The sequence below is a fragment of the Dipteris shenzhenensis genome, chromosome 18 (assembly GCF_047967505.1).
Source record: "Dipteris shenzhenensis isolate YYH24624 ecotype China chromosome 18, Dip_SZ_1.0, whole genome shotgun sequence".
NCBI lineage: Eukaryota > Viridiplantae > Streptophyta > Polypodiopsida > Gleicheniales > Dipteridaceae > Dipteris > Dipteris shenzhenensis.
The window spans coordinates 47604163-47629152 of record NC_141613.1 but is presented as its reverse complement, the minus strand read 5'-3'; the positions used below and the strand labels follow the sequence as shown (position 1 = coordinate 47629152).

The 24990-nt window shown below is 43.1% G+C and overlaps 1 protein-coding gene across 1 annotated transcript in view; it reads right to left on the bottom strand.

Annotated features, from left to right (window-relative positions):
- Positions 1-24990, bottom strand: part of LOC147891329 (Rubisco methyltransferase family protein) — a 36285-nt gene that overhangs the window by 7968 nt on the left and 3327 nt on the right. Inside the window, exons 5-10 of the mRNA XM_087389963.1 lie at positions 9312-9365; positions 9088-9159; positions 8905-8985; positions 8104-8273; positions 5965-6067; positions 5341-5493 (exon numbers count right to left, since the gene is read on the bottom strand). Coding sequence (XP_087246089.1) covers positions 5341-5493; positions 5965-6067; positions 8104-8273; positions 8905-8985; positions 9088-9159; positions 9312-9365 — 633 coding nt within the window. The remainder of the gene's footprint in view (positions 1-5340; positions 5494-5964; positions 6068-8103; positions 8274-8904; positions 8986-9087; positions 9160-9311; positions 9366-24990) is intronic.

Below are 24990 nucleotides of genomic sequence, written 5' to 3'. Positions count from 1 at the left end.
ATTCAACCGAATGATGAGCCGGATTTTTCAAAAACACGTATCCTTTATAGAAACATTCTTTGATGATATCATAGTATTCAGTAAAGATGAGGAGGAACATAGAGAACATCTGAGGATCATGTTGAGCTTTTGAAGGAACATCAGCTTTATATAAAATGCTAAGAAAGGTGAGTTTTTTCTTCCGGAGAAAAGAATTTTAAGACACATTAATTCGGAGGGTGTGATCAAAATGATAATTGAAGGTGATTCGTGAATGGCCCGATTTGAAGACAACACATGAGTAAGATCATTACTTGGGTTATGCTCATATTACAAAATGTTTATATACCACTTTGCTCTCAAAGCATCGCCCTTATATGGTTTAATAAGAAAGAAAGAAGGTTTTACATGGGGGAACAAAGAGAAATTAGCTTTTGAAGAATTATAGGAAGCTCTAACATCATCACATGTCTTAGTGATGCCTAACTTGCAAAAGCCATTTGTTGATCAAGCTGATGCCAATGGTGGAGCTAGTCTATCGCAAGAAGGCATGCAGTTGCTTATGAGAGGAGGCTGAACTGAACCATGATGTCTAAGAGAAAGAGCTATTGGCATTAATTAAATCCTTAAGAGTTTCGAAGCACTACCTTTTGATGGTTGATTTCTTGATCTAGACTGACCAAATTATTTGTTACTTTCCTATGCATCTACTGCAAGAAGATTTTGTCTTTTCTAGCATTTCCTCGTTAAGGAGAACTTGGTTGCCGATCTCGAAGACCACATGTTCATGCTATCTCGCAAGCCCATCACGAGGAGCTATCAATTATGAAGGATAAATACAACATGATCCTCATTTTTCTAGTATTTGGGCAGAATTAAATTAAGGAGGAGGACATAAAGATTACTATGTGCATGATGGATAATGTGGAATCAAAACAGGAGATGTGTAACAAGGGATATGAGGCAAAAGGTGATTGAGGAGTGTCACGGCATAGTTTTTGTAGGACATAGAGGTATGTCACCTATCTTGGAACAGCTTAAAAGATATCTTTATTGGCCTCAGATCAGAAAAGATGTTTTTCAGTATGTTTCATCGTGCCCTATTTGTCGAAAGGCCAAGTATGATCATCAGAGGCCATGGGGATTACTTCAGCCCTTGCCAATTCTTGAAGCACCATGGGAACATATTGCTATGGACTTTATTACATGTTTTCCTAAGTCACCGCCACAAGGTCATGATATGATCTGGACAGCAATTGACAAATCCAGTAAACAAGCCCACTTTATTCACCTGTAAGAAGACATTGAAAGCATCTGAGGCAGCAACACTTTTTATTAAGCATGTCTTTGTTCATCTTTGTACAATTTTTATTAAGCATATCTGTGTACATCATGGTATGCCTCAGTCAATTGTTTCACACCGTGATAACAAGTTCCCTAGCAACTTTTGATAGGCATTGTGTGACAAGTTATGTACCAAGGTGGAATTTCATCTCTCTTTCACCCAGAAACTAATGGGCCAAAAGCTGAAATTTTCATCTCCCACTGTCTCTGCAGTTTCGACTACAAGTATTTTACGTACCCCAATGCCAGGTCTGAACTTCAGGAACTTCTTTTCGGCCCTAGCAGATTTAGCACACTTTCTTGATGAGCAATTCATGCCTTCCACCTTTGGTGAGGCAGTGGTGGATATTCCTTTCGATCCTAAGTTGGCTTCCTCTTCAGGTGGATGGGTTCTTTCACCTGTAGATTTTTCCCCTCTCGATTCTCTCCCTCGCTCTTTGAGCAAAAGGTCTTTGCCCATCGAGGGGTTTGACTCCACCACTAGGTCAGGTAAGGCGTTTCATGCTAATATTCTTGGCTTGCTGATTTTTGTGGCAAACATTTAATTCAATACCTAGATCTAGCCTTATCTCATGACTCTAACTGTTGGCGTGGAAAATGATGACCTTAGGGCAATGATTTTGCACGAGAGACTCACAAGTCAAGTATGCATTATGCTCTCATCTTTGATTCTCTAGTAACCAATAGAATTTTAGGCAAGAGCTTTTGAGAAGTAGATCTCAAAGATGCAAAGTGGGTAGAACTCCAAGCATCCTCCATGAAAACCGAATCATTGGTCTCTTTTTCACTCAGCATCGTGTTCCCACTATTCTTTGCATAGATTAGACTTTTTGCATAGTGTGATTCCACAATTGGGACCTCTAGCACCTAATCCTAACCTTTGAAAGAGATATATCTAGATGAATCCAGGAACATGCCCAAACTCATCCTCTAAAAATTCCAGCACATGGTCTCATGATAGTAACTCATAAGATTGAAAGCCATAAACTCCATCATGCATAGCAAGGACTAGCTACTATGACATCTCCACTAACTTCATTAGCACCCAACAGTGGGTGTAGACCATAGTATAAACATATGCTCTCACATATACAAGTCCACACCCACACATTCCCGAGCATCGATTTATACAAAGGCCTTCATACTCCGGAGGTGAAGGACAAACTCTGCCGTGACAAAGGCTAGCAATAAAGGAGAAGGCTAATTGAAAAAAAGTCTGCAACACCATTTTTCTGAAGCCATTCCCTCTCATCTTCTCTAACAAGTTATCGAACGCAAAGCCACTAGTTGGCCTTGCATCCTATGCACCGCAAAGGTGGATCACCTCATGAGTATCTACTATCCACCCATATCTCGTGTTCTCCCACCTATGTCAATGCTACGCTTCACCATAACAAGAGCTCTTGGCTAGTATCAGGTCAGGTAGTTCGATAAGAAATTGATTCACAGGGTCAACAATCACGGCGAAGGAAGGTTGTTTTGAGTGTGGAAAGGATCACTACGCTCGTGATTGTTCAAATAGAGTGGAGTCAAGCGAAACCTCACGAATTGGCAGCAAACCTATAGCAACAAGAAGCAAGGTTAGATGCAAAGAAAGCCTTGAAGAATACTAGACTAATGTGCGACTCAGACTCACCTGATGTCATAGCTATGACATCGATCGCCTGCAAGAGCATGCTAGAAATCTTGTTAAAATAGGTAATGACAACCCAAAAGTCCAAACGATAGCGAGAGATGAAAAGATGTCACTTTTGGATCGCACTCATGTCCTCGTGAATTGTTTTGGATGAGAACTTTACACACTTTCTTCCCAAGAGGTTTTAATTTGGAAGGAAAATCAACTCTTCGTAAAAATAAAAGAACCTCTAAAAAGAATCCTTTGATGTGGAGAACTCATATCAAGCCCTTTAACATTCCTCTTTACCAACATAGTCATACACCTAGCCTCGTATGGAAACCTAAAGTTATGTTACGGGGTTGTCCTAGCTCTGCTCTACTGCAATTCCACATGTTGTTCGTGAGTTGCCTCCCTCACTTCCTCTTCCGCCACTTCCTCCTTCTTTAGTTCTTTTAACTTCCTCAATTCCAAGAGTTTTTGCTTCTCGAGACTATAAAAGAAGACTACTCTACCTAGATAGATTAATGTCTCTTGGTATTTTTTCAATCAGAGTTTTTGAAAAATATAATGTCAAAGTCCTTTTTAAACTTCAATACACCTTGGAAAACTTCTCTTTTGAGGATTTGAATCTAAATAAGCTCCACAACTTAAACTTCGTTGGATCGCTTCTTAAAAGTAAAAGCTTCCTTTCAAAGCAAAGAAGTCTATCTAAATAAGGAACTCTTGATTTGTATTTTTACTTCTCCCTCTCTTGACAAGATAGGCTTAAACTCAATTTTGAAGTCTCTTAAAATAATGGATTCTCTTCCTTATTTTGTGAGAAGAATTTAGAAGCATCCAGTAATAGCTTGGAAGTATGTAAAAACTTTAGGACAAAAGGCTTTCAACTATGGAGAGATAGGTAAAAGGCTTTCAGAGCATTCAAAATCTTCTATCCTTAGAGAACCTTGTTGTTGTAAAAGTAAGAGAATCCAAAGCTTTATCGATGCTGATTTAGGACATGTAGTCACAGCTGATACCTCAATTTTGCTTTCTAGTAACTTAAGAGACCTTTTTATGAAAGGCACGAAATTTTGATTGTACTCTTTTAAAGAGTCTTGCCTTTTAAAAGCTATCGATAAGAGAATCTCAAAGTTTGTTTTGCATTTAGAAGAATGCTTAGGAGTTCAAAATATCTTATCAGAATGGAAAGGGAATATTTTGAAGAAAGTTGCTTTGAAACTAGAAGAAGTCCCTTCGGTTAATTCCTCACAGTAAAGTAACCATCTTTTTAAAGAAGATGAAAGTCTTCTTCGAAAATTCTATAGGAATTTTATTATTTGAGAGAAGTGAACTCATCTGCCAAAACTTACACCCCTGCATTAGTTTCTCAAAAGGATTTGATCTCAAAACACCAGATTTTTTGCAAGTCTTATGGGTTTGTTTGCAATCCAAGTATCCCTTTTCTTTGTGCTGCTTGGATGTTCCACAAAACTCCAAAAAATCCAAGATTTACTGCAGCTGCTTGTGAGACTACTTGACGGATGTCTCTAAATGGCTAAGCTACTGCTTCAAAGCCATGTTGCCTAGTGTCCATGAACTTTGGAGGGACTTATTAAAGGAGGCAGATGTCCCCTCACACTCAAGCTGGATTTTAAATGACTCTGTAGGAGTGATTCCTGTTGTAAAAATTTTAAATTTCTCTCGAGGCATTCAGGAAAAAGAGTCTTCTATTCTCCTTCAAACCTATGATTTTACCACCCTTTACACAAAGATCGAGCTGGAAGACCTAAAGTTTAGAATAAAAAAGCTAGTGGCTGAGGTTTTCAAGCTGAGATTTGACAAAGATAGATGCAAAGTGCTAAAAGTTGAGAAAACAGCCTTATGCTTTGACTTTTGTGGCTAAAAAATAAAGATCATGACATCAATTCTAAAAAGAAAAGATACACAAAGGTAGTAAGTGTTGAAGATGTTTGCTCTTGCATAGATTTTCTTTTAGATAATCTTTACATCACAAAGGTTTCAACAAATTATAGGAATCCCCATGGGCACTAATTGTGCCGTCGTTTTAGCAAACTTTTATCTTTTCACTTATGAATTTGAGTTTATGCAACATCTTATTTCTATCAATACCTGCCCTATCATTTTACATAAGCTTAGCCAAGTTAGGCGTCTTATAGATGATTTATTTGTACCAGATGTTCCTAGCTTTCAAGACTTTATGTACAAAGACGCTTGTGCTTTTGGAGAAGGAATCTATCCTCGTGACTCTTGTGAATTGAACTGCACTTCTAATATAATATAAAGGCAGTCAAAGCTGTATGTTTCTGGTTAAAATACAACAGACATAACACAGCCTGAAAGTCTGAAAGTAAATTCCACGTGTCTATTCATCCAACAATCAGATGTCAGAATGTTACCTCTAAAAAACTGGCAAGTTTTAAAAGAGCAGCCTCAACCATAGCCAATATCAGCTCATAAGCTTGGATTTCAACATCCACTGGAACATTGAACAGCAACGTTCTTGAAATACCCAGGAGACCTGATTCTTTGGAGGCTGCTGCAGCAGCCATCTGTCAAGAAAATATAACATGATAGATCTATCAGAGAGGAGAGCCTCCAGTGTAAAGAAGAAAGTGCTTCTATACATTTTACAGCAGACGCAATCAATACACAGCATGCTCATTGACTATTCAAGGACCAGCTGAAAACGAAGCATCGTTCTTGCAAGACACTGCCAAGTCTTGAAGATTTTCAAGCTTCAAGCCTCACTGTATCTTCCAAGAAGGATGCATCCTTCTTGGAAGACACTGCCCGTCTTGAAAATTTTCAATCTTCAAGCCTGTCTGCATACTTCCAAAATGGATGGATCATTGGCATATGTTTCAAAGTGCCATTGAAAATTCCCATCTTAAACTAAAAACTGAGATTTGGCAGCTATCAATTATTTCAACCTTTCACAAAGTTCAGAGTGAAGAGAGAGAAGGGCTACCACAAGCATATTTGTTTGTCTGGTTCTGTATGCGGTGGACTGCATTGCATACCTGAGAAAAACGTGAAGACATTGATGGAGGAGAAACTGCAAGGTGTGCAAACGCAATCAGTTGTGAAGGAAGTCCACTGATGGTTAATGGAAATCTGCAAGATCTTAAAGGATTATGGATTAAGGATGCATACAGAACCCCAGAAATATACAAGATGAGAAAAGGATGCATAGAAAACCCCAGAAATATACAAGGATTAAGGATGCATACAGAACCCCCGACATATACAAGATGAAAAAGGATTAAACATGAGTGGTCAGATGTGACAAGAGCTTGTCAAAGCTGCCCCAATCAGTCCTGCCCGGACATAATCATCACACTTCCACAGAATACTCTTGAAACAGAGAAGCGGTTTGTTCCTGTTAATGTATTCTCACAAGGACCTTCGCTTTTTAGTTTTTATGGGAGCCTTCTCTTTGCTAACAAGACTAGAGATGTGCGATAGAGGCTGTAAGTTCATTTGCATTCTGAACCAAGCTTGGAAAAACATGCTGCAAGTCTATCACCCTGGGAGAGCATGTAGTTGGTCGCCAAAATGTTGTTGTAAATCAGTCAGTTCCGAAGGCCGACGACAGATTACAGGAACTGAAGGTGAAAGCACTGACTTTTGTGCATACAAAGACTTTAGTACTCTTTAGGGCTAAGGTTCCATATGTTCTCTCTTCATTGATGGTTCTTACTTGACATATTTGATTCTTGAAACGTCTTATGTTGCGTAGAAAGGATTTTGTTTCCTGGCTCAATGTGAGCTTTCTTTCAGCTTATACCTAGACGAATCCAGGAACATTCCCAAACTCGTCCTCTAAAAACACAACATCGTGCAGTTTCAATCTCATGATAGTCACTCATAAGGTTGAAAACCATAAACTCCATCACGCATAGCAGGGACTAGCTAGTATGACATCCCCACTGACATCATCAACGCCCAACAGTGGGTGTAGACCATAGTATAAAAATATGCTCTCACACATACAAATCCACACACCCACACATACTTGAGCATCCATTTATACAAAGTCTTTGTACTGAGTTTCTGTCGGCACTCCGGAAGTGAAGGGCAAACTCAGCCATGACGAAGACTAGAACTAGAGGAGAAGGTAATTGGAGTAGAGCTAGACATGATGCAATTTTTCAGCTTGCCTCAGAATCAAGCTCTCATCCATTTCCTTGGAGGTTCAAATCCTAGTACATGAACTCCTCACCTCTTGTGTTCAAATACACAGGGATGGTACAACCAGTCCTTATCCGGCTAGAGGCCAATGCACCCTGCAGTCATTGTTATGTTAACTCTCAAACAGTCATCCTCAAGCTAGAGGCCAATGCACCCTGCAGTCATTGTTATGGGTAACTCTCAAACAGTCATCCTCAAGCCTAGGGTTATGAGCTTTCTTTCAGCTTGAAGGCAATTGGTAGACATGATGCATTTTTTCAGCTTGCCTCAGAATCAGCTCTCATCCATTTCCTTGGAGGTTCAAATCCTAGTACATGAGCTCCTCACCTCTTGTGTTCAAATACACAGGGATGGTACAACCAGTCCTTATCCGGCTAGAGGCCAATGCACCCTGCAGTCATTGTTATGGGTGACTCTCAAACAGTCATCCTCAAGCTAGAGGCCAATGCACCCTGCAGTCATTGTTATGGGTAACTCTCAAACAGCCATCCTCAAGCCTAGGGTGCTACCAAGATGAACCAGGCAGTATATGGACAGTATCTAGAGCTCTCACTAGCACGTGGACAAAGCAACAATGAACACTATAGGTCAGTCTCTGCTTTTTGCCCTAAAATTTCCGCAGGGTCTGAAATTAGTGTCATCCTCAAGCCTAGGGTGCTACCAAGATGAACCAAGCACTATATGGACAGTATCCAAAGCTCTCACTAGTAAGTGGACAAAGCAACAATGAGCATTTTACGTCAGTCTCTGCTTTTTGCCCTAGAATTTCCATGGGGTTTGAAATTACACACTGTCATTGAGACTTTGCCCAACTCATGTAGAAACCATACCAAAGGGAGCTCCTCACCCTCAAAATGTATTGCCTTTAGCATGTAGGCTCAACTCAATCCATCCCAGTCAGCGCTGCACCTCTCTCACAATTCAACCCCAAATTACAACACAAAAATAGTGAAATGAATTCAGGATACGAGAAGAGTCCGTGTTCTCGTAAAGCTTCCACTTTCGCTGCATACATTTCATCACAAGAGTTCAAGGCAAACAGCAGATCCACTGAGTTGTCTTCATTGCTATCTAAAGGGATGAAACCATATGATAATAGGAACTCCCCTTTTGATTTGTTTCCATAGGAAATGAACACCTGTGGAATCACCACACAAAAGCAATCAAAAATCAATTTAGTAAAAGTAATGATTAGCCAGGATACCTTGGCTTGCTAACAAAGTTCAGCACCTACAAAAGCTTCCTTATTTTATCATACATAGACAGAATTACAGCCATTCTGCTGAATTCTTTTAGCGCTCTACTACTTGTATATGACTACACACATCAATTTAACAAGATCACTATGCAATTTCAGAAATATAAAATAAATAATGTATATCTGGAGCTCACACACAAGAGTGTGCAAATACAACATTACAACAAGACTCATTCTTCAACACATGTAAGAACAAATATCTAGATAAATCCAGGAACATGCCCAAAAATAATCACTGCAACCAATAAACTCAACCTCACAATCAGTACAAACTTCGGTAAGCTGTCAGGGGCAATAGCAAAAGAATCATACACATTCCTTTCCCTATGTACGCTCTAGCCATCACATTACCACTCCTTTTTCACTTGTCATAATGCAGAAGCAATAAATATTTCAAAAGCAAAGACATTTTCATCTAGGTACGAGAATATTCAAGCCCCAAGCATTCCCATACATTTGCTCAACAGTTTGTCTTACTAACTGACATCTCTTCTTTTGCCCATTCACATACCTGTTCCAGTGGTTCATAGGCTTGGTCTGTGCTCAGAATTACCGCTTTTGTTGAAACCTCAAAGTCTAAGCATGCATGCACCTGAAACATTTCAATTGGGGATGTACCTGAAAGTTTTACCATTCAATGCAGCATCTGTAGTTAAATGCTTTGGTCACTCTACAACAAAAATTTGCATTTTACCTGCGAGCTGTGATTCAACATGTCTGCCCAAGGAACAAGGGCAACCTGCTGATCAAGTGACTGCAGACGCACCTACTGAAAACAAAAAACATGCAACGAGTTGAAGATATTTTAAAATGAGATCAAGCAAAAGTGAGAGACCCTTCTCAAATGAACAGCCCACCTTAGTCCCTCCAGCTTGCACAAAACTTCTAAGGTCATCTAAGTTCGGAGGGATCACTTACTAGTCGCGAGAAAAGGATGCCAAAGGCCCAATAAAATCCCTCCAGTGTGAAGAACTAGAAACAAATTCCAAAAAAGGAAACATCAGCACCAATGTACAGGATGACAGCATTGAGGCCAAAAAAGCTTTGTGTAGAGACTTCAAATTTTACATATGAACTGTTCATAACAAAATCTTCACTGTTTTCAATTTTGACTAGTCAAGTTCAGAGCATATGACATCATCTAACAAGGTGACCGGGTTCTTAGAATCTTATTAGATAGTTGGTTTGCAACCCAATAATAAACATCTTTTGTTATTGATAGAGAGCAGGTGGTCAGTTTTCTCAGACATTGATGATAGAAGCTGTTGCAGAAAATCAGCTCAGTATCCACCTCTTAATATTTGCCTCGTACAGCTGTCTGTTCCTCTCTTTCCGGATCCCTTACATCAAGAAGAATAAGAGACCCTACCAGCCAGTTGTTAATAACTGCTCAGGCCAGTCTTGGGTCGATCCAAAAATTACAGCAAAGTTAGTTAGTTACACTTTGCAAAATCATCTGGATATCTTATCTTTAAGGAGCGTCCACATCCTTGTAGCCTGCAGAGGGTCACAACCAGAAGCAATTGCAATGTCTCAGTGACCCTCGAAGACCAAGGGCTGAGATACAGCTCTCTAACCAGCTTGTATGTTTGCCAGTACATTACAATTATCTTCCAGGCCTAAAAAATATAATCTGGGGAAGAGGCTCCCCCTGCAAGGCTAGATCTGTTATTTCCTTGCAATGCAAGCCGCCTCCTACTGCAACTGCCAGGTGTCATTGCGGGTGCTGTGTGTGGTCTTCTTTTTTGCCCTTATTGGCCAGGATCACTTTGCGCGTCCTCTGTGCATGAACAAAGTCAGATCTGATACCCTGTAGAAACCTGGCATGTCGACAGATGACACTTGTCAATGGCCACGTGTGGGGTTCCAATTTCACAGCCTAGCCACCACGGGAGAGCCCCATCCCCAAAATGGATCCAAAATTTGGGTCTTCTCTCCCGTCAAGCCATTATATGGCTTCCTCCTCAATAATCCACTTTGCGAGTGGGATATCACCTTTGGACTATGTCCCTGTCGCAGTTTAACATATGGCTCGCCACACCATATGCTGCAATTGTCTACGTTGCACATTGCGAAAGCATAAACCCGAGAGAGAGTAAGAGGGAGAGAGAGAAAGAGCGCACAGGATGTGGCAAGATAACTTCGCTTATAGCATGGAAAACAGTGCCAACCTGAGGTGTGTATGCGGATGAGATGGAACACCTAAAGAGTGGCGAGGGAACCCTATTTATAGGGGATACCCAGCCAGCAAACCTACCGACCAAGTCTGTGACCTGGCCAACTTAACCCAACCCTGGTCCGGCCTTAATCTAGCCATTATCTGGCCTGCTCTGTGGCCCATACAGTGGCCTATAGCATGCCCTCAATAGCCTCTACCAGGCCCAATAACTCATTGAGAAAGAACTATTTGACTATACCTCTCTCTATGCAGGCACACCCACATAGAAGCCCCAACTTACCACACATGAGAAGAATATATTCTAACACCCTCTCTACAGCTCACAGTGTGCAAATAGTCTAAAGAAGAAAGCTGATGAAGATTCAATTATGATCCCTCCAGCATTGAGAATACTGGAATCACCTCGAAGAGAGCACCTACCAACCCAGATCCTCGAAACACAATGCCATCAAACAGCAAAGATATATTCTTGGCTTTGATTTCCCATACCAGTGTGCAGTAAATTCCAAGTAAAGAATGATGGGCTGTAGAACAAACCACGTCCAATATCCCACGGTGAGCACATCACGTCCGGGAACCCCGAACAATGAACTTAGACACATCATGTCAGTAGTCTCTGCTACACCAAGCAATGAACTTTGAACACATCTAGTTAATAGCTCTATCTCCAAAACTTACCTTACCTGCCATTTCAGTTTTGTAGCAGCTGTAAACAAGCTGCTCTCCCACCCACAAGCCCTCTCTAGCTGTGGCACGTAGGGGGACTCATACCTTACTGCTAGAAAGATGTATGTTCTGATCTTCCTCAGCAAGAGCCACCCTCAAATCACCAGACTTATCAGAAGATGAGTCTGCATGTTTTGATGAAGTTGTGTCCTTGTCTTTAGATTTGCCCTTGTCCTTAGATCAACAATCCTTTGCCAAGTGACCTCTCTTCCCACAAGCATAGCACCAGCTCCGACTTTTCTTCTGTATTATCTAAAGTGCTTGATCACCACCACGAGACACCTTTAGCTTACCATGGAATAGTAGAGCAGATTCATCCTCCAAGAGGAAGGAGCTAACAGATTTGTCGAGAGCTTGCACCGCAACGCTCGAAAAACCATATCATATACCTAGATGAGTCCAGGAACATGCCCAAACTCATCCTCTAAAAACACAATACAGTGCAATTTCAATCTCATGATAGTCACTCATAAGGTTGAAAACCATAAACTCCATCACGCATAGCAAAGATTAGCTACTATGACATTCCCACTGACGTCATCAGCACCCAACAATGGGTGTAGAGCATAGTATAAACATATGCCCTCACACATACAAATCCACACACCCACACATACTTGAGCATTCATTTATACAAAGTGTTTGTACTGAGTTTTTGTCGGCACTCCGGAGGTGAAGGGCAGACTCTTGTGGAAGCTTTGTGAGGGTAAGTGCAGCCACTGAGTAGGATAAGGCAGCGCCACAGCACCCATTGCCAATAGCTGGTCATGGATGACCTTCTCCTTCATTAAAAACGAGTGTATCAAGCCACTTACATTTCCTCCAGACTGTAGAACCGACCTGCAACGTGACAGCCTGCAGAGAAGAATCCCAAGCATAGAGATCTCCAACTTGGACAACGGTTTAGAACATAGTTACAATGAACCGCGTTTCAGGAAAGGGCCAATTCAGAACGCCGTTTCAGAGCTGAAACGTTTCAGCCCCCTAAAACGGCTGGCTGGAACGTTTCAGCCAGCTTGGAACACGTTTCAAAGATGTAATTTTGTAGATTGTGGTATGTGTTATGCACCTTGTTTTGAGTTATATGTAGGCTGTAGCATTCTAAATCTATGTGTGCTCGGAATACTTTTTTCTAAACCCCCCCTTGATGTCATCACATTTCCCCATTTCAGCCCTCCTAGAAACCCCGATATGTTTCCATTTCCGTTTCCGTGCCTGTTTTCCCCTTTCAGTTTCCCATAACTATGCTGTAGAAGCAATAGTCAAGGTTTGCATCGCTCGGGAGACCTTCGTAATGGCCCACACCAACACCGAATGTGCCTTAGAATCACTATCCTCCAAATCTTGCAATTCCTCAAGAAAAGCTTACTCTCGGTCAACATCCCAACGCATCGACTTCTTTGGATTTTCCGGCTTCCTCTCGTACCCCAGAATGATTTCCAAGACACCCTTATGGATGAACGAAACCCACATGTTTAGCTTCCAATAAGCATAGTTGGATCCATCGAGTTTGTCCTCCTTGCTCGTACACAGGGTTGCCATGGATCCACTCCAAGCACTCACACACTTGCTGAAGCTCGTATCAACAACTCTCCAATCATGTCTGCTACTGCAACTACATTATTAAAAAAAGAGGAAAAAAATGAGTTCAGGTCTGCAATAGCCTCCTTGGCATCTCCACGTCGCCTTCTCCAATAGCCACCTGGTCTTTTTCTCTTGCTACAGCTGAAGGACGTCATGAACGCTCTATCATATGATCAAACACAGGCGATGGCTATAACGGCGGGTGGAATATGGGCAGGCTAGCAACAGCCTGCATCAGCCCCAAACACACTCCAAGTCCAAGCCCAAGCTTCTAGATGACATGCAACTATGATACCATGTCATCGTTGCACATTGCAAAAGTACAAACTTTGAGAGAGAGTAAGAGAGACAGAGAGCGTGACATAGAATGAGGTAAGATGACTTTGTTTATAGCATGGAAAACAATGCCAACCAAAGGGGTGTGCAGATGAAATGGAAACCTAAAGAGTGCCAAGGGAACCCTATTTATAAGGGAAACCCAGCCAGCAAACCTACCGACCAGGTCTATGACCTAGCAAACCCGACCACATCTACTCGAGTTGACCCGATTGGGTCAGGTCGGTTGAACCAACCCTAGTTCTCGCTCCTAGGTTGGCCTTAATTTGGCCATTATCTGGCCTGGTCTCTAGATACTGGCCTGGTCTATAGCCCATAAAGTGGCCTATAATAGGCCCTAAATAGCCTCTATTGAGAAAGAACTATTTCACTATACCTCTCTCTAGGTGGGCAAACCCACATAGAAGCCCTCATTCACCACACATGAGATGCAATATATTCAAACATCAATACAGTGAGAGAGAGAGAGAGAGAGAGAGAGAGAGAGAGAGAGAGGGAGGACAGTTAAGATCCGCTATAGGCCAAATACTATGGTACCAAAAGCAACATTCCGAACGCCAAATGCATTTTCCCAAAAAGAGAACTATTGTTTTCTGAGAGACTGTGTTTCTTACATCATTTGAAGGCTACTAACCTATCAAGTTTTCTTACCTTTATGGAACCCTCGTATGAGTGCATTGCCTACTCTATGTACTTTCCATCTTTCCTAGCTTGTCTCACCTTCTCTAATACTGATGCTTTCGGTTTCAATTGAGTTGGGCTGAGGCCCTCATCTATCCATCGCTTCATACCCTTCAACTGCTTTGACTGGTGGAGTATATGAAACATATCCACTCATCTTCACACTGGATAACTTTATTTTCAATGTAGCTTTTGCTTGCATATTCCATGTGATAGAGGGAGTCACTCTTTCCATGGCTGCCAATGTATCTTACGATGAATCTTCCCCTCATGAAGCCCTGCTTCAATCTTTGAATCCACTTTCTATTCAAACAGACACAAAAACTTGCTTATGTTTGCATATTCCATGTGATAGCTGGAGTCACTCTTTCTGTGGCTGCCAATGTATGTTCCCATGAATCTTTCCCTCATGAAGCCATGCTTCAATCTCTGTATCTACCTTCTATTCAAACTGACAAAAAATTTCCCTCTATTGCATGAGCAATTGCCTTCCACAGTGGGTGCATCCACTGGTGGTACAAAGATCCCTACAACTCAGCCTCTCTCCTGCATCTTGAGGAGCACAGGCGCAGTTTTTGGATGCCCTTGCTTCTATGCTCCAAGGTGCTTTCTGCCAAATTGGACAAGACTTCACCCGGCAGCTTACCACGGCCATGGCTATGCAGGATACGGCTCTTGCCCAGATGGGACAACAGATTGGTCAACAACTCAAATCTGCCATTGCCATGCAAGATAAGGGTAAGCAGACCGCACCCCAGCATGGGAATCGGTCAAATAGCCATGATGAGTTTTCGGGCCCATGCAGAGGGTTAATGGCTAATGCACGCCGTGCATATGAGCACTCGTTTTCTGGTCCCTTGCATGTACCCCAGCATGGAGATTATATTGATTTGGGTGATGCCTTTTCTGTGCCGCGGAGCACTTCCTTGATGGATGCTAGGCTACCTTTTGGCTCACCGTTTTCTACTTCTACACAGGCTGAGCCATCTATACTAGGCCGACCTACAGGTATGCATCCATTCACTACTGCACCAGTGAGTATGCCTGGATCTAGTTTTGGGTTGCAGGGCAGCTGGGAAAGACGTCAGTCATCTTCTCAGGCTTTTACTGCACCAGAGGGATGTCTTTGGGACACAGACTCAGCCAAGAGAACATGCTTCTATGGCTCCGACAGTGAACACTTTTAGCCAGACGCAGCCTGTGCATCAAGCAGTTGGGGTTACTATGCAACAGAACGCTGGAAATGGGCAGCAATTGATATGTTTTTAGATGCCTTACACTCTTACCAGGCTTTGCCTGAGGATGTGCGTAATGAGATGCACTTTTCTCAGTATGTGAGTCTTAAGCGTGAGAAGGCTCGATATTGTGATGGGTACAACAAAACCAAGGACATGAAGGATAAGCTCTCAGTCCATAAGTTTAAAAGGGACACTCGCACCCCCAATGAGTTGGAGGAGTGGCTCAGGAAGCTGGAAGACTATTTCCACTTCTACTCCAAGGGCCAAGACTAATGAGGAGCGCATCATCTTTGTAGGTATGCATATGCCCGACTATGGTCACATGTGGTGGTGGTATACGAGGGATTCACCTCAAAGGCCAACCACATGGAGGGGTTTTAAAGAATTGATGGTTACTACCTTCGTATCCCCACGCATCTTGGATTGGTACTTGGCTGAATTCATTGCATTGTCGCAGACTGGCACGGTCCAAGTGTACTCACACAGCTTCTGGAGGCTTTCCTTGTTTTGTATAGGATGTATCGAGAAAGGGAAGCTGCTACGTTTCATCCATGGATTGAGTCCTTCCCTGGCTGCAAATGTGAAGGCACATAATCCTCAGACTATTGAGAAGGCAGCCCAGCTTGCAGAAGTATTTGAGCCAAAATATTACAGCAAGTATAAAAATGTGGCGGGCAGCATACATGGTACTGCGCATGACACTGAGAAGAAGCCTAAGTTGGGTGACTGGAATGCTAGGAAATCTGCAGCAATATCCTTTCCATGGTTTCCTACTGTTTCAGGAGTAAGATGCCCTATGCTAAGCCATATAGGCCACCAAATGCCAAGCCAGGAACCAAGCCTACTGCTGGAAATGAAAAAACAGCAATTCAGCAGTATACCAGGGCCATAATGGACAGTAGGAAGAAAGCAAACTTGTGCTATAAGTGTGGGGAGAAAAGAACCCCTGAGCATCGGGATGTGTGTAAGATGTGGAACACTGGTTCAGCCAAGCTTAGCATGATCATTGAACTCCCTGATGGTGAGGAATCGGTTGATGACACAGATTCCTTGGATGCCTCTCATGATGAGATGATGAGAACACATGATGTGGATGAAGCTTCTGACACTGGAGCTACGAAGGGAACTGATTTTCCTTTTGATCCAGGAGGTGCTACTAATCATAATATTCATGGTACGCAATCAATTGACATTCAGCCCACTCATGGCATACAAGGTCGTAGGCCTACATCTTTTCTTGTGCAGCATCAGGTTGCCATGCCTTTCATGCACGTGAAGATGCTAATGGTAATGCTCCTGTGGACGAAGTGGAAATTCATTGGGATGCCCAGCGAACACTCTATGCCATCTCCCTTCATGCTTTGATGGGTGCCAAAAGTGCTGAAAGTATCAGATTAAAAGGGATGATTAATGGAAGGATTGTTCACGTGTTGGTGAACAGCGGTAGCACTCACAATTTTATTAATTTCAGACTGATTGCTACTGAAATAGATCATGGGGTAAGAGTAGATGTGGGAAATGGACAGCATATGATCAGCAAATATAGTTGCCAGGATGCAAGGATCAAGTTCTCTTATCATTATGAATTTACAGGTGATCTCTTGGCATTGGATATGGGCCCAATAGATGTTGTCCTGGGTTGTGATTGGTTGAAATCATTGGGCAAAATCAACATGGACTTAAATGCTTTGTCACTCAGCTTTATCCACAAAGGTAGATCTGTAACCTTGCATGGTATTGCAACCCCTAAATTGCATGTCATTTCAGCAAGACAACTGGCCAAAGAGCTCAAGAGGGAGTGTGCCATCTATGCACTGAATGTGTCACTATCTACAGAGGGTAAGGATTGTTGTCACGATCTGTGACGTATTCCTTTCTCTATATCTAGACTTATGGATGGTTTGATGAATGGACACTTGTGGAAGGGTATGCCCTTTCGACGGGACACTTCCTATGAGGCACAACCTTTCACAAGAGACACTCCTATTGTAATGTACCCTCTCATCAAGGGTCACACCCTTCACAAGGGGTACACACCTCTTCATGCACATACACTTTGGAGTACACACCTTTTCATGTGTGACTCTTCACTCTCTATATAAGAGAGGCCCAATTGTATGGATGACACTACAGCTACACTACAGACACTCAAGCAATACAATTATTCCTTGTTCTCTACTATTTCAGTCTCCTTTCTGTTCCTTAGCACATTTCTAAATATAATAAATCTAGGGTTTCTTACAGTGGTATCAGAGCAAATTTCGCTCCTGCTTGTAGGAAATGCCCTCCACCTTCTAGCGCCTATCTGATACATCTCTTTCCGCTAGAAGGATATCCGTGCACATTGTGCATGGAAGAGATGGAGAGAATGAGCGTAAAAATTTTTAGCGCCAACCCTGCCTAAAGTCATCAATGGCCTCTCCATCTCCCACACATCACGAGTTGATGTGAATGGACACGACAAAAATCATGTCTTTTCATGTGCTTGGGCTGTCCCAAAACCAAGGGACGCACCTTTTCCACCATCGGACACACCTTTTGATGAAGAGTTTTGACTCCTCACCCAAGGGACACACCCATCATGGAAAAAAGGACACACCTCTTCGTGTGGGGACACCCCTTTTGAAAACACGGTCACACCCCTTCATGAAAAAGGTACACCTATTCCAAGGGTCACACCCCTTAGAATAGGCACACCTTTTGGCACCAAGCACCTTATAAAAAGGGTACCTAGAGGGGCTAAAAAGGAAAACCAGCCCCATACCTTAGGCCTAACCCTAGACTATCCAAGGGTTAATTAAACCCACACTTTAATTTTTGGAACCACCCAACCTAGGCAGCCACGCACAAAAATGACGATCCACGATTGATGCCCGTACGGATTTTTCGTCACTCAGGAATCGCCTCCCTTCCACACCATACGCAGCCCCCCCCAACTGCTTTGCTGCCCTGGGTTTCTGCCAGTCTCTCAGCGCCAGATCAGCGTCAGATCACTGCCCTTGCTGCCGCGATTCAGCCTTGGAAGCCCGCAGCCTGTTTCGCCACAAGCAAGCAGCCTGCCCCCTTTTTCACCACCATACCTGCCTATTGACCAGCAGCTGTTCTGCCCTCTATCGTGATTCAGACCCGCTGAATCCTGATGGCTTATCTCACCATCTTAGCCAGTGAAAAACGCCCTGTTGCTGCCTTCCAATCCTGACCAGCCAGGCCGAGATCTGCTCCTCACACCCCACATGCACTTTTCCTCTGAAATCAACGCAGGAAATCTGCCTTTTCTGCACCCAGCCTTTGCCAACGCCGCTATCTACCTCGAAAGTCTTGCCAGGCACCTTTTTCTTGTGTTCACATCCACGTGGACTTGCAAGGACAGCAACATGGACCTCCGAACAGAGATCTGCAGGCCTTTTCTACGCAACTAATTAGCAGATTAAATCTATGCCAGGTGATTCTTTCCATTCTACTTCTAAGGATTCTCTTTCATATTATCATGTGACGCTTCTTATCAAATTACAGCAAATGAAAGCCGCTTCCTTAAAGCATGGAAACCCCTGGTAATTCACCCGTCCCTTCAAGGACACCTCAGGCATCATCTACCACACAATATCGTGTTCAGATTGCACAACCAGCCCATTTCGGAGCTTTTGCATCATGGGTCTTCTGTGTCACATGCCCTTCCAGTGATTTGGACCACATCCTATACCTTCTGCGTGAGGCACCTGCACAACTAGCCCATTTCGGAGCTTTTGCATCGTGGGTCTTCTGTGTCACATGCCCTTCCAGTGATTTGGACCACATCCTATACCTTCTGCGTGAGGCACCTCAGTTACATTACTTCCTCAGCACAGTCCAGGTTGTGTTCCACGAGACACGTAGATACCCAGAACCCGATATTCCTCACGAGTTTGCTGTCCATCTTTGGAGAGATTTTTACCCCTCAGCTTCAGCATCTCTTGGGTACTCTCCACCTCCTTCAGCTCCCAGATATCCTCCTATACAGGTTGTACCTTCCCCAAGACAGTATTTACACTCTGAAGGCACTCCTTCTCCTGGATATCCTCCACTTCCGACAGCAGCTCCTTATCCTTTCTCAGATCCGTGGACTCTGCAACCTATCCCTGTACTCTCACGAGCAGTAACACCCATTTCGGCATCACCAGTGTTACCTCAGATAGGACCTCCTTTACCAGATTTCCACGGCTGGTTCCATCTTGCTTCTCCTACCCCCTCCAACATGAGCTACGGAGCAGCCCGAATCTTCTTCTAGGAAACTAGAGCGCAGGTTCGTGCTTTTCTCACAGGGATCTCACATGTGTCGCAACGCTCGCGTGCAGCCTCTCCGGAGATAAGCGACTCAAGTCCCAAAAAGACCCCTGAAGTCAACTTACAAGGCGAAGCACTACTTCAACTTCAAATTTCCCAGTTTCAGGACAGCATCTCCAACTTGGACCAGAAAGTCCAACAACTCCAAGATTCTTGCAGTACCACACATACAGAGGATGACGTGACGCAACGAGACGACTATGTGGACTCGTTACCACCAGAGGTAGAAAACACAGAACTCCGTGCCCTCTACCGTTTACTCCAAGATTCCAAAACTAAAAGACTTGACATTAAACTTCCGGAAGCCTACACTGGTCAACGAAATCGCCGAACAGTTGACCAATGGCTCGCAAAACTGCGCATGTACTTTAATACTGTTGACCTCACTGAAGGCAAAAAGATTGCCTTGGCAGCCTCCCTCCTCAAGGATACAGCTTTCCTATGGTGGCAACGACGCTTAAAGGACGGTGAAAGTGTGTTAACTTCGGAACATTTTGAACACGTGCTCCGTAAGCAGTTCATACCTGCCAATGCGGACTTCCAAGCACGTTCAAAACTCAGACAGTTGGAGCAAACAGGCTCCCTGTCTTCCTACATCTCTCAGTTCACCACATTGGTGCTGGAGATTGATGGTTTAACTGATGATGATCGCCTTCATGCTTCCATCTCAGGCCTAAATCCCTCGTTACGCATTGATGTCCTCAAAGCAAACATCACCACCACAGCTAGCGCTATTGCTTACGCAAAGCGCATAACAGATTTTCAAAACACAGGGAAGCATAGTGCTAATAGAACACAGAACTCTACTATGGCCAAAGGTGCTCGTCCTCAAGATAACCCCAAGTTTAGAAAAAACTCGGGTAATCAAGGTCAGCGACAGTCTCAAGATCCCCACAAGTCTCAGAAATCATATGCTGGATTCCAACAGAAGCACCCCTCCAAGGATCGTGCCTCTTCTTCTTCACAAAGTCATTACCGTCATCCCCAACATAAAGGTGCGGCCACTGACAAGAAGAACAACTCCAGCACAAAAGGACTTTGTACCATCTATACAGGCGACCATAGATGGTTCGATTGTCCCAAGCGACCAAAGCAAAATTCCAATATGGAACCTAGCACTTCCCAAACAGAAGATGCTACCCCAGCACAAGACAAGAAAGGCAAAGCTGTTCGAATGGCAAATACCAGCCACCTGAGCCTTACCAGCAACCCTGAACCTTTCCTAGCTACTCAAGTACTTTGTGTTCAAGGATCGATTCGTGGAACAACGGTCACTATCCTCATCGACAGTGGCTGCTCTCATAACTTCCTAGCTAGTTCTATGGTCGACAAACTTCGGTTGACCACCAGTCCTAGTCTCATGGACTATCAGATTGAACTCGCAAATGGAACTACCTTCTTGTGCAACACCAGGATCAAAAACTTGTCTTTTCGCATCCAACATTATACGGACAAGTTGAACTTCGACATCATGCCTCTTTCCCGGTACGATGTCATACTTGGACAACAGTGGCTCTACGACTATGATCCATCAATCAATTTTTGCAGCCATACTATCCAATTTGTCCACTAGGGAAAACTTATTGAGTTAACTGGTTCTAGGGACTCTTCTTCAACCCCAATTGCCTATATCCTACAAGTAAAGAAGTGGGTTCGTAAACGTCAAGTAAAGACTGTACTTCTGTTGGTTACGGCAGTAGAGGAGACACCAACAAAGGATCCTCCTGAATACCTCAACCAACCTTTTTTCCAGCCCTACCTGGATATTTTTCCACAGAAATTGCCAAAGCAGTTTCCACCTCGACGACCAGTGGATCACCCAATCGAACTTATTCCCGACAGTAATTTACCGTCGAAACCTCCTTATCGGGTTTCTTACACTCAAAATGAAGAAATCCAAAGACACGTGACCGAACTACTCGACAAAGGTCACATTCGGCCCAGTCGCAGCCCTTTCGGATCTCCTGTACTACTTGTGGAAAAAAAGAATAAGTCAATGCGCCTCTGCATCGACTACCAAGCCCTCAACAAACAAGTATCCATTGCCTCGCATCGATGACCTCTTCGATCAACTTCTACACGCAACACAATTCTCAAAGATTGATCTTCGTTCAGGTTATCATCAAATTCGCATACGAGAAGGCGATGAGTACAAGACAGCTTTTCGAACAAAGTATGGACACTATGAATGTTTGGTCATGCCTTTTGGGTTAAACAATGACACTAATGAACGACATCTTCAGGCCTTTCCTCGATAAGTTCATCATCGTTTAACTCGATGACATCCTCGTTTTCAGCAGATCCCTACATGAGCACAAACAACATCTTCACCAAGTCTTTGAAGTTCTCCGCGCAAATTCTCTCTACATCAACATTGAGAAGAGTGAGTTCTTCAAGACCCAACTCGAATATTTGGGACATGTTATTTCAGCTCAAGGCATCTCTGTGGATCCCAAGAAGGTCGAGGTAATCCGAAACTGGCCTACTCCTGAGAATGTTCATGATGTCCGCTCTTTTCTCGGATTGGCAAACTTCTACCATACAAAGGTCTATCAGTTTTCCGAAATCGCAGCTCCTATGTCCGAATTATTAAAAAGCACAGCAGTTTTTCAGTGGCTTCCCGAAACAGAGTATAGTTTCCAACAACTCAAGCAAGCACTCTCTACCACACCAGTTATGGCTATTGCTGACCCAAACCTTCCATTTGAGGTCATGACCGACGCTTCCGACATCGCTACAGGAGCAGTCTTGATGCAAGAAGGCAGAGCTTTTGACAGCCATAAACATTCTGATATCCAAACCCGATACCCGGTTTATGATAAGGAGTTTCTTGCCGTTGTACATGCTTATCGCTCTTGGAAACATTATCTCATGGGAGCCGACTTGGTGGTCAAGACAGACCATCACTCTTTAAAGTATATCTTTACTCAGCCAGTCATGAACGCTCGACAAGCACGCTGGGTTGAGTTTCTGGCCAACTTTCACATGACCATTAAGTACATTCCAGGACTACACAATGTAGTTGCAGATGCTCTCAGCAGGTTAACTCTAGCATCATCTATGGTAATCTCTACATTATCTGTGGATGTTCCGAATTCATTCAAAGGGAAGTATTTCAATGACAAAGACTTCGGCACAGCAGTATAAGTTCTTTCAAAAGATCAACCTTCGACTTCCGAACAGAAGATTTTCTCATCCTATTCTTATACGGACGACCTTTTGTATTATCAAGATCGCATCTGTGTACCACATGACAAGGATGTTCGACGTCTTTTGTTAAAAGAGCATCATGTAGTTCCTTATGCTGCCCATCCAGACATCAACAAAACTTATAGGTTACTCAGTTCAACATACTACTGGCCTCAGATGAAAAGCGACGTCATCAAAATGGTTACATCTTGCTTATCTTGTCAACAAATGAAAGCAAGCCGACGACTTCCGGCAGGTCTTCTTCAGCCTCTTCCAGTTCCAACTGAAAGATGGGAAAGTATTTCCATGGATTTCATTACAACACTACCACGATCCTCCAGAGGTAACACTCAGATTATGGTAATTGTTGATCGATTGTCCAAAATGGCATACTTTGTTGCTTGCAAAAGCAGGCTCCGAACATCGCCAAACTCTTCATACAACACATCTTCCGACACCATGGATTACCCAAGAATATCATATCCGACAGAGACCTAAGTTTACCAGTCACTTTTGAATTTCACTGTTCGAATCTTTGGGTACAACTATACTGTTCAGTTCAGCCTACCACCCAGAATCAGATGGCCAGACTGAAAGAGTCAACCAAGTTCTCGAAGAAATGCTTCGACATTATATTCAGTCACGCCTAGCAGCTTGGGAAGAGTATCTACCACTCCTTGAGTTTGCTTATAATAACTCTTTCCATAGTGCCATCAGCATGACTCCATTCCAAGCAGCTTATGGACACACTCCGATTGTACCAACGAATTTTGTACTTCAACATCGAGTGGCCCTAGCCGATCAACTGGTTCAAGAAATGCAAGACATTCTACTCCAAGTCAAGGATCATATGCGAAAAGCGCAAGAGCAGTATCAACGGTCTGCCCACAAACATAGACGTCACCTAGAATTTGACACTGGTGACATGGTGCTATTATTTGTAGCCCCACATCGCTATAAGACGGTTAAGTCTGTGTTTCCTAAGTTGCGACCAAGATACTATGGACCTTTCCGGATCATCAAGAAAAATTCACCTTTAAGTTACAAATTGGAATTACCACCATCATGGGGTAAAATCCATCCGACATTTCATATTTCTTGGCTAAAGACGTACATTACAGGCGATGAAGCAGTTCCTCCTGCAGGTGATTATGTCCCAGAAATCGAAGACGATTATGTTCTCCTTATTCCTGAGCGTATTCTGGACCATTGACAGCGAGAGACTCGACATCGACTTATCACGGAATTCCTTGTTCTTTGGCGAGATCTGGACGACTCCGACGCTACTTGGCAATCTGATGAAGACTTACAGCAATACCCTGACATTTTACAGCAGTATTTTCAGAATTTACCGTGATATTTTCTACATCAGTTCATTATCTCCACCAGGGTCTTATTTTGAGTGGGAGGGGATGTCACGATCTGTGACGTATTTCTTTCTCTATATCTAGACTTATGGATGGTTTGATGAATGGACACTTGTGGAAGGGTATGCCCTTTCGACGGGACACTTCCTATGAGGCACAACCTTTCACAAGAGACACTCTATTGAAGAGACACTCCTATTGTTAATGTACCCTCTCATCAAGGGTCACACCCTTCACAAGGGGTACACACCTCTTCATGCACATACACTTTGGAGTACACACCTTTTCATGTGTGACTCTTCACTCTCTATATAAGAGAGGCCCAATTGTATGGATGACACTACAGCTACACTACAGACACTCAAGCAATACAATTATTCCTTGTTCTCTGCTATTTCAGTCTCCTTTCTGTTCCTTAGCACATTTCTAAATATAGTAAATCTAGGGTTTCTTACAATTGTGATATGCAGAAATTGCTCTCAGAATTTGCATATGTGTTTGCTGATATGCCTTCACAGTTGCCCCAAGGAGAGATGTTGAATATGCCATAGTCCTAAAGCCTAGCGGTAAACCAATTAATAAGGCCGATACCGCCTCTCTAAGGTAGAAAGGGAAGAAGTGGCAACACAGGTGCGAGAAATGCTTGAGAAGAATTTTCTCTCATAGGACTTCTCCTTTTGCATCCCTAGAATTCCTGGTAAAGAAGAAAGACGGTTCATACTTCATGTGCATTGACTAGAGACTTGAATAAAGCTGCAATCAAGAATAAGTTTCCGATCCCCAGGATAGATGACCTGTTGGATGAACTCAAGAATTCATCAAATCAGAATGAAACAAGGAGATGAGCACAAGACAGCCTTTCACACACACAGGGGTTTATATGAGTTCAAAGTGATGCCTTTTGGATTGACCAATGCACCTGCTAGTTTCCAGGCACTCATGAACAAGATTTTACAGCCTCTTCTTTACAACTGTGT